Source organism: Maylandia zebra, linkage group LG12 (genome assembly GCF_041146795.1).
Source record: "Maylandia zebra isolate NMK-2024a linkage group LG12, Mzebra_GT3a, whole genome shotgun sequence".
NCBI lineage: Eukaryota > Metazoa > Chordata > Actinopteri > Cichliformes > Cichlidae > Maylandia > Maylandia zebra.
The window spans coordinates 40,059,779-40,070,473 of NC_135178.1; the positions used below are offsets into that span (position 1 = coordinate 40,059,779).

The 10,695-nt window shown below is 40.6% G+C and overlaps 1 protein-coding gene across 1 annotated transcript; it reads left to right on the forward strand.

Annotated features, from left to right (window-relative positions):
• The first annotated feature begins 259 nt into the window (after window positions 1–259).
• Window positions 260–5,747, forward strand: LOC105940583 (phospholipase A and acyltransferase 3). Its single transcript, XM_076891304.1, has 6 exons — window positions 260–315; window positions 2,148–2,238; window positions 3,265–3,317; window positions 3,455–3,563; window positions 3,728–3,975; window positions 5,225–5,747. Exons 2-6 carry the CDS (start codon window positions 2,202–2,204, stop codon window positions 5,390–5,392), a joined length of 615 nt encoding a protein of 204 aa, XP_076747419.1. The 5' UTR covers window positions 260–315; window positions 2,148–2,201; the 3' UTR covers window positions 5,393–5,747.
• The last annotated feature ends 4,948 nt before the right edge of the window (window positions 5,748–10,695 follow it).

Genomic DNA, 10,695 nt, shown 5'->3' on the forward strand with positions numbered 1-10,695 from the left:
TGGTGAAATGCGTGACATCACGTGGATGGAGACACGGAGCCCGATGTTTCAGCTCGAATGTTTCACCGTTTTTGTGCAGATTAAACTAGAAAAAAAATCCTGAGTGACAGAAAAAGAGACAAAAGAGACACTGAAACATTGTTTGCATGGATGAATGTTTTGTGTTTGTGTAGGTCTGTTTTACATATTATAGCGTGGCACAGTTATTGCTCATTACACGGACACGCGCGCTTTCCTACAGACTTCCGGTACTGCCTCATCCTCCTCTCCTCGAAACGTTACTCTGACTCTCGGTTTCAACTGCAGCGTCAACAGGTCAGTGAACTAAACTTTACTCTTTATTGTTTTTTCAGTTCCTATTATTATCATTTAAAGCGGGCACGTGATTGACTTCAAATTGACAATAATCATTAATCATTAGATCAGCTGCACGAGGTCTGACCGGCGTATAGAAATATAAGATATTTTCCAAAATCAAACTCGATTTTGAATGTTTGCATCTTGCACCGAGGTGAGGTTTGCGCGAGTGAAAGTTTTATTGTTAATATTTTTGTCAGTGAGAAGAAAATAAAACAAAAAAATTAAAGAAATAAAAAAAAATCTCAGCTATGGAAAAACGAAGAAGCTCATAAAACAGAGGCTCTGCAGACTTTTCTGTTTGTTTATCATGAAACGCTCAGTGAGACAGGATTTAAACCTGGAGCGCGAGAATGACGTAGGCGTGTTCATGTTCCGTAAACGAGTGGCCGGTAACGTGTGCGCGCGGAGGAACAGTGAGACGGGTCCTCTTTACTGACCCGGTGCTGAGCAGCAAACACAGCAGCGCCGACATCATAACCGCCAACCACAGGAGCGAAGCTCCAATAAAGAAAGAGAAAATAATGTGACAGCTTCCTTCTTTGTCATCTAACTGTCACCTGGAGCAACCATCAGATTTGTTCTTTATTAAACTGCGTGGTATCTGGTCAGTTATCCTGAAAGAGCTCAGAGGTGTTTGACACGAACACTGCCGCTGGTGTCAAACACACTACAGGGTGTCTCCGACTCAGCCAAAGAGCAGCTGCCACCAAAACAAGGGTGCAGGTTTGATTCCTGTGACCTCAACAATAATCCTTTTCATCAGAGATGGAGTTTGTCTGCAGTCCCCGTGTCTGTGATTGGTGGAGAGCTCAGTGCTGTTAAAGAAAGGCTGATTTTACTTTTCCATATTAGATCATATTGATTAATACTTTTACCATGTGCCTTTGGCCTGGCATGCTAAATTATACTGTGATTTAAGCCGACGGCCTCCATGCTGCTAAAATTCCCCAACATTTCTTGACATGCACAGAACGTGACCTTCGTACAGCAGCTGCGTGTTTTTAAGACACGTTTCATAACCACAGAGGAAACAGACACAGTTCACGCTGGGTCACACAAAACTGAAAGTAACCCGAGACAGTGCAGGTCTTCTCGGTTTATACACTGCATATAACCAAACTAAGGATATTTCTGTGAAGGTTCTCAGTCATCCAGGTCATTGTGAAACCTGGCCCCACCTTATAAGGTGGGGCCAGGTTTCACAATGAACTCACCCGAAACCCTGGCTGATTGGGACCCACACCCAGTTTCACACCTTGTCTCAGGCGATTAGAGGATCATCAGGGGTCCTTTTGTCCCTCTGTGGGGGGTCACTCCCACTAGGTTTATATCTGGGACTCTCCACCATTTGACCTTAGAACTGAAGAAGCTTCTTGGATGAGAGGTGAAACGTCTTCAAGTAACTTAAAGAAGTCCAGACGCTTTTCTTTGCAAGCTCCTTTGATAAACTAAGGATATTTCTCTAAAGATGAGTTTAGTTTTATTTAAATAATTTATTCTGGTTTATTTTAACCCGTCAGCTTTGATCTTTACCTTCATTGGTGTTTAAAGTAAAAAGCACTGTAAAGATGTCATTTCTTATCTTATGTCACTGTTGACGTCACATAATTTACTGACTCACCTGATTTAACATTGCAGAGGTTTCTTATATAAGTCTGAGGACATTCACAGTTTAACCTTTCCTGAAATGTAAATTCAGCTTCATTGGTCATAAAAATCCTGCTGTGAAGATAAACAGAGTCATTAATAAAGTTTGTGTTTGTGTAACTGAATTTTAATTCTTCCAGAAAGCCCAGCAGCTCCTCTCATCTGTAGTTCACGTTGCTCAAGTTCAGTTGGTGATGGGAAGCACAGCATCAACATCGACATCAGCATCTCGTGAGTCCTTCACACTTTAACCCTGAAACTCTGCTGGAGGCAGAGGGGAGGAGCTCTGACCTATGACTGATTCTTATTGGTCAGTCACAGTCCGATTACAAACACAGTCAAACTGTCCAGTCAAATGGCAGATTGCTAAAACATGAAGCAGATTTTCAAAATAAGAGATGCCAATGTCTTCTTCATCTATGAGGGTGTAATTATGTTTTTAATAAAGGATGTTAAATATTTATAACAGCCATGAAAGGCTGGTTTTAGCTTTCTGTGTAAAAAGAGAAGCAACTGTAGAAATATCGTGACACATCACGTTGTGTTAAGACTTACAGTTGCATTAAAGTGTAGGAGAAAAAGGCCTCAGCTCCTTTGATGTTGACTTCAAGAAACACATTTGTGACGGGTTTATGAGGTTTTTGTAAATTATAATAATTTTAGAGGATTGTAATGGATAAAAAACCAGGTAGCTGTTGTTTGACTACAAGCCATCAAAAGTCAGGTTCACAGTCAGATCCATGTTCTTCATACCTGGTTATGAAACACACAGATCATACAGTAAAATCACTCCAGGCTTCAAAACAAGAGCCAACGAGTGACATCAGTGGCTACATCCATCTTTTATACTGCATGTAAAGTGCACCACAAATTCAAAATGTTTAATTTTGAGTTAAAATATTCTGCTAACACTGATCTTTGATGTCCACATATCAGTGATAAAGCTAAATACCAGAAACACCTGTTTGATTCAGTTTTAACAGAAGGTGAACATTAAAGCTCTGAAGAAAGATGCCACATATAAGAAGACTGTTTTATTATCATCATCATTTTTAAGGATGCTCGATTAACCTTCAGCCAAGTCAGTGCTGACATATTATGTCTCAGTGATTTCACCCACATGTGAGGGCAGTAACCCCAAACATCATCACTGACTGTAAATACTCAGAGGAGATTGATCGTGTTAACACCGTGTGTGTTATTAGGTTGATACTGTCTGTGGATGGATTTGGTTTATAAAATGATCTTTTCCTGCAGGTTCTGAACATCAAAGCAGCTCGAGGTCTGTGGACGAAGTACCCACTGACATGGTAAGAAAACCGTTTGCTTCTGGTGTCTGTGGCTGTGCTTTGATTGATTGATTTGTTTAATTGGAAGTCTCTCATCAATGTGCTGCAGTTACTGAGCACAGTCAGCTTCAAACATTTTCTCTGTCTGTAAATCACAGAATGGTCGGAGGCCACAGCGCGGGGACTTGATAGAGATCTTCCGTGGCAGCTATCAGCACTGGGCTGTGTATGTTGGTGATGGCTCTGTGGTTCACTTGGTCGTGCCCAGTAAGTCCCGCACACACCTGTCACAACACCCCCCACAGCTTAACTCCTCCCAGTCTGGAAGCAGAAGCTTAAATGACATCACACATGAAACTGATTCATAGCATAAAGGATGAAATCATGAAGCCTTTACTTCTGATCCCAGTTTATCCTTCATGTGTTTGCAGGTTTCAACAGCATCACTGTCATAACTCAGAGGGGGGTTGTGAGGGAGGAGAATCTGAGGGTTGTGGTGGGAAATGACCAGTGGCAAATCAACAACAGCCTGGACTCCACCCATAATCCCCGCCCAGCTGACGTCATTGTTACAGAGGCCAGGAGCTGGGTGGGCAGAGAGATAACGTACCACAGCATCAGGAGTAACTGTGAGCACTTTGCCACAGAGCGACGATATGGTGTGTCTGCGTCGCAGCAGGTGGGTGGAACCATGTAGACAGAAAATACAGAATCTGTTTGCAAAGAACAAGATCTGTGATGCTGGAAGCTCATTTCCTGTTTGACCCTTTATTTGAATTCTACTGATGAATCCCATTTCAGCAGGTTTTGACTGGATTCAGATTAACAGAGAATGCATTTGCAGAAACATAATGTAAAAACATCATCTATCTCCTACTGACTAAACTTTAGCTTTAAAACATATTCAGCACTGTGAATGTAAACAGGAGATCTTCATGTGGATGTTGTGTCTCCTACTCCCCTCGTGGTGGCAGATGGCCCCGCCCCTCCCTCAGCCTGGTTCTGTTGGAGGTTTCTTCCTGTTAAAGAGGAGTTTTTAAATGAACAGGTCACATTTAAAGTGTTTTGAAAATTGGATCAAAAACTCATTATAAAAACCTCATTTAATCAGATATGCATGTAAAAAAAAAAGCTCAAGCTTTCAAGCTTTTCCAGCACATTACCAAAAAAAGAATGCATGTTTCACATCACCTCAGTAAGAACAAGTCGGATCATCCAAGGTTGAGTTAAACATCTTTGTTCCCTTTTTGTAAAAACAGAGAAAAATGCATCACACAAAGGAAAAGGGTGCCTTATATGCATGTAGTGTATAAAGCACATTTCACTTCAAAATTAAGATGTACAAACGTGAACAAAACAACATGTTAGAGTTCCCCATCTCCTGTTGAAAAACCCCACAAAACAAGAAAACTGCACCAAACACCACCAAATAAAACACATTAAGGCCAAGTTAATACGTCTGCTCATCAGATATTGATGCTTCTTTCCTATGTGACAGATGTTTGTTTGGTTTTTTTAAGTTAAGATCTTGAAGGTCAGATTTTTAAATACATTGCCGTCTGTATTATTGCTGAAGGCCTAGATTGTCCCCTTTAAAGTGTTTGTGCTGATGAGACAGGCGTGAAGAACGGCACTGACTGGACGAGAGAGCACAAACTCTGCTATTGTCATTTTCCATCAAACACTCATTAAAACGTCAGGCTGCAGGCTGTTAGTGCACTCATCCTCGACTGCCCGGGGAGGGGTGGGGTCACACGTTGAAGCAGATATGCTGAGGTGCACGGCAGCCCAGGCGGAGGAATTTTGCTTTTACACTCATTTTATTTCTCTATCTGATAAGAAACTAGGTCTGAATGGAGTTTTGAATCATGGCAGTCTTCTGTTCATCAGGATGTCTGCTCACTTCCTGTGATGTTTTCTCCCTGCAGGTGCCTCAAGGAGTGGAAGACTTTGCCAGAGCGTGGGATACAGTTACTGATACAGTTACTGATACAGTTACTGATACAGTTAATAATGCTGTTACTAATGCTGCTACAGTTATTCATGCTGTTACTAATCCTGCTACAGTTACTGCAGGCCTGAGACGATTTTGGTAGGCCTAAAGCAAACTTTGTGTGAGACGCTAAAACATTCGTGTCATTACCATAAAATCACACAGTTCTGATCACTGAATCCACACGCCTACGTTAGTGTCCACAAAGAGATGGACAGAAGAATCATCAGGAAACCTCTGACTTTATTTTAAAATACAGTAAGTGGAAGATAAATGTGGTTCCTCTGTAACGGCTGCAAAGCCAGAGCTACGATTAGATTACTCCACAGTGCTTTTAATCATGATGTGCTTCCTTACATCACTTCATCCACTGGCCCACAGTATACAAATACTGCATCTTCACAGAGTTTATTGTCATTCTTACATTTTATCACAAACAAATAATAAAAAAAAATTTCCCCAAAAGTTGATTCTGTTCATCTGGACATTTTTTGAAGGAAAAAAACTTCGTCACTCATCTTCAGTCTCAGCTGACTGCAGGTCAGGTCTTATAACCAGGACGTTTGCATAATGACTGAAACTATACAAAAAAACAGTTTCATGGTGAGATGCATTGACTGCGCTGTCATTGTGTCATCGAGCAAAAATTAAAGGGAAACTTTCAAACTTTCTTTGATTCATGCAGAATATGGACAAAACTCATTTTGAGGTCTATTTCAAACAAGTGATATTAGGCACAGACTCTAAAACGTCTTTTCCTCATGTGTTTATACTCATACTGACACGCTTTCAGTCACAGAATTGACAGAATAGTGTCATCAACCAGTCATTCAATCGTTTTAATTAGCAGTAATCAGCCCCACAGAGAGCAGCTGCTATTTAACTGATGACATGTGAAACGGGTCAATCAGCTGTTTGCTTAATTTGAATTTCTCTGAAGTCTTTGAAAAAATACAAGATTCATCAGAAATGTAATGATGTCAGATAATTTATCTGAATATAAAACTTATAAAAAGAAAAATCTGCAGCTGACAGATTTTGTAAAAGTACTACTTTAGTAACACTACAACAACAAATTGTTTTCATTCAGGTTTCTGAAAATCAGGAGAAACTTTCAGGGGAAAGAAGACAAAACTGTTTCTCTCCACGAATTTTGACTTTTGTTGCAGGATCTTTAAAACAAAATGAAAAACAGTTCTGATACTTTCCTGCAAAACAACAAAGCACATCAGTTCCACTTTCACTGGTTCCGTCATTTTTGTAATGATGTAATAATGATAATCGTCTCTTCTACAACAAGTGAGAAATGTATTCCTTTGGTTCTCTTTATTAAACCTGAATTATTCAGATTTTTATAAAGTGTTTCAATGAAGTAAAACGAGGGCCGTCTGCATGACTGTGGCAGATTCAGCTCAGTTCACTTATTCAAAAAGACCTAATACACGTGTTCATGTTCAATTTAAAGGGTTGAAGACGACTTTCATCAGAAACTTTGAATTGTTCGGACGTCTTGGTTAAAGCAGGATCCTCAGTCTCAAATCTGTCACAGCTCACTTGTTCTCCATTGTTCTCCTTTACAATCTGACACGAGTGCTTTAACATCTCTGCGTGATCAAGTTTCATCTTCCACGAGTATCTGTCTCTGCACAGTCTGACCACAGCTTCTAAGGGTGGACGCTTGGTGTAGTCCTCAGATGAGCCCTCCTCTTTGGGATTTGATATCACAATGACTTAATGGACAAGAATTTCACTTGAGTCAAAACTTGTTTCACAGGTTTTTCTGAAGCTGATGTATTTTTGTGCACAGCAGTGAGAAATGTACTTTGCAAACTTGCACATCATTCAGCCGATGATGTTTCACAGACTTCATTTTTCCAGGTAATAACAAAGAAAAAACGGCTCTTATCTCAGTTTGATGTGTACTGTAACCAACTATTTAAAATGACCTACACTGTGCTTTGTGTCTCATTTCTTCTAAAATACTCTTAATACCTGATTACTTGATGAAAACCTACAGTGTGACTTGTTTCTTCAGGCCTGTAACAATTTAAATTCTTACTCCTTCATTCTGATGGAAGTGCTGGTGGGTAATTTTAGGTCATTAAAATTACAGGTGATGTGACATGTTGTATTATAATGTTATATGAAAAATAAACTGCTATAATCCGACCTGACTCTGCTTTGTCTTTTCCAGTAGAGCCTCAGATTGGGTTTGAAGGCCTGAACATCTGAGTGATGTGTGCCCACTGAGAGAGGAGTAATAAAGACTCACCAGCTGCTGCACTGGCCATAATATCACTGCTGAAATCATCAGACACATTCAGCTGGAAGGAAGAAAAAAGAGACTTTTGTGAACTACAGAAGAACGAGCAGGTGTCTGCTATAATTATTTTACCTTTATAGTTTGAACTTTAAAGAGCAACAATCTAGACCTGACCTGATATGACCTTCACACTGTGGTGGGCTCAGGTGGGAGGAAGAAACTTCAGCCAGAGATCAGAGACTGTGTTTGCATCCTGTGAATGCAGCAACTGACCACCTCAGACAAGTGAGGAAGCAGCACAACATAACAGTAACTTTATAACACTGGAACTTTTTGTGACCAGCACATTAAATGCTCATGAAGCTGGACTCAAACACACTTTGCTGTCCTCTGCTGCTCTGCTTTGTTGTGACCACAGAATCTGTAACAGAGGAATCGCCGTTACGTCATCAGTCTGAAATAAAACTATGAAAAATTTCAACTTAAATATTTGGTGACATTTTCCAGCTGAAACCAGTCTGAATGAAAATCCACTGACTGTCTTTGCTTAATGAATAAATCAATAAATACAGAATCAGCTGATGAGCTGCTTCTAATTCCTCCTCAAATGATCTGAATTTCATCCGTAATAAAACTCAGTGTGTAGTTCTTTAAAGCTGACGCTCAGTTTTTGTTTGAAGTGAACAGAAAACTGGATCCAGCTTCGTCTGTGAAGTGTCACCAAAATAATTACGAAACACAGACACTCACCTCATGTCAGTTTTATCTGTGATGCATGCGATCAATCACTACTTCTCCTGATCAGTCTGCCGATCGATCATGGACGCACTGTTTCTAACGGTTTGTTGGATCTGACTCGTGAGCTGAACTTGTTGCTGTGAGAGAAGTGTGGAATGAAAGAGGAGGTGTGCAGAGTGCTGCGCAAGTCTATATTTCACGTTTTCCCCTGAAAGCTCTTCGGGAGTCACCTTAATGGTTCAAAATACGTTTTTATTCCTGTCAAACTGTTTTCATTGGCATTTTTCATAGATTCAAACATGTTCTGTGTTTTTGTGACAGGCTGCTCGTAACAAAGTGTTGAAACATCACAGACGAGTTTAATCTTGTCTGTGATGTGGAGACAAAACACTGGTTGGTCTCTTCAGTTAGGAGCCTTTTTTGTACTTCAGTGATTCCAAGGTCAGTGTTGACTTACAAACAGGTCACTCTTTCGAGGATGCCAATGTTCACATTTTGGACAGATGGTTTGAGCAGAGGGCGGGGCTTATGACACCAACTGTCTGCCATCTATAACCCAGTTTTGAGATCCCTTCCCAGACGCCTTAACGCCCACTCACATCTCTTGTCAGTCAATCTCAATAAGTCACATGACAGGATGAGGCAAGGTCTCTCAATGGTTTCCCCCGAAACCTCTGCTGATAGGGACTCACGCCCGTTTTTACACCTTGGCCCTCTTAGGGCCTAAAATCTCCATGTATTGATCTTAGAACTGAAGAAGCTTCTCAGATCAGAGGTGAAACTACAGCTACTACAACAGTTGGAGAAGAGTGCAGGAGCTGAACTGGCCTGCCTGGAGTCCAGATGTTTCACCTATAGAGAACATTTGGTGCATCATTAAATGGAAAACATGCTAAAGACATGTTAAACTCTTCAGCAGCTTGATACCTATATCAGGCATGAATGGGCCCAAATCCCAACAACAAAACTCCAGATATCTCCAAAGGTTGACAGTACAGCGTAAACTAATGTTGTGTTTATAAGACTGGGGAAACCTGCAGTCAGCTGAGACTGAAGAAGTCACTTGGATGATGACGAAACGTTTCTCCCACAAAAGGCTACGTCCAGATGAACAGAATCAACCTTTGGAGATTTATTTTCCTGGATGATTGAGGATGCATCAAGACAAATCTCCAGATACTTGTAACCTCGATACCCAGATGTCTTCAAACTGTTTTGAAAAAAAAAGGAGGAGCTACACCGTGACAAACATGCCCGTTTACCAACTATTCAGAGACTTGTAGCAAGCATCACATTTGATATGAACTCATTTTGGGCGTGAAATTGTAAAATTTCTCAGTTTAAACATTTGTCATGTTATTTATGTTCTGATGTTATTTGAAAGTCTTTTATTTTTCATTTTGTTAAAATAAAAATAAAAACATCTCAACTTTTCTGTTATTCAGGTTGTAGGTGTAGCCACAGCAGATCATCTGTCTCCATGTCACCCCAGTATCTGTCACACCAACTCTACTGCATGTCTTTCTTTACTACATTCAACAACGTCATCCAAAATGTTCCTCTTTTCCTCCTGCCTGTCAGCTCCAGATCCATCATTCTTTGTCCAATATATCCACTGTACCTTCTCTGAACGTGTACAATCTCAGCCAAGGCTCTTAACTTTATCTCCAAATCACCCAGCCTGAGCCGTCCCTCTGATGTCCATCTCTTTTACTCGCACATGGCAAACACAGCTGTGAGATAGAGGCACACTACAGTTTCTAATGAGTTCAACGGTACGTGGACCTTCCAGCAACAATAGCCAACTGCAACCACAAGATGGCAGTAATGTAAAGCATGGGTCCAAACAGCTGAGTGGCTTCTTGTTTTCCGAGATGAAAGAACAGAAACTGCTTTACTTTAATACTTTTTAACCCTTGTATGGTGTTCAGGTCTGTGAGACCCGTTTTCAGTTTTTTTCTAAAGAAAAATTAAACAATTAATTATTTTTTCAACCTGAAATTCATTGGCTTTGGCTTATTTTCTGTGAAGAACATAAATCCAAACTCATTTTCAATGACCTCATACTGTACCTCCCCCCACACATTTACATTACACACAAGGTGTTCGGGTCCACTGGACCCAGGTCTAATAAAAGTGTTGAGAGTGCAGGTCCTGTGTTCCCACACTCTGTCTTCCTCCTTTCTGGTGCTGCTGATAGTGTTTTCTTCCCCTCCTGCTCCGCACAAAGTTGCACCATTGTTGAAAATTCAACCATCAACACCGTCTGCTCTGACATTCCCGCACATTTTACCCTCTTTCTTGAGGAATCCAAATTTTATTTTCTCATACCCTGTCCGACCTGCAAATTAGGGGCATAATACTATAAATAAGACTTTGCCAGTGTGGTTCTTTATCACAACTGA

Coding starts and splice junctions, on each gene's coding strand:
- LOC105940583 (XM_076891304.1), top strand. CDS start 2,202: ATGGGAAGCACAGCATCAACATCGACATCAGCATCTC. Junction 3,318..3,454: donor ACGAAGTACCCACTGACATG/GTAAGAAAACCG, acceptor TGTAAATCACAG/AATGGTCGGAGGCCACAGCG. Junction 3,976..5,224: donor GTGTGTCTGCGTCGCAGCAG/GTGGGTGGAACC, acceptor TTCTCCCTGCAG/GTGCCTCAAGGAGTGGAAGA.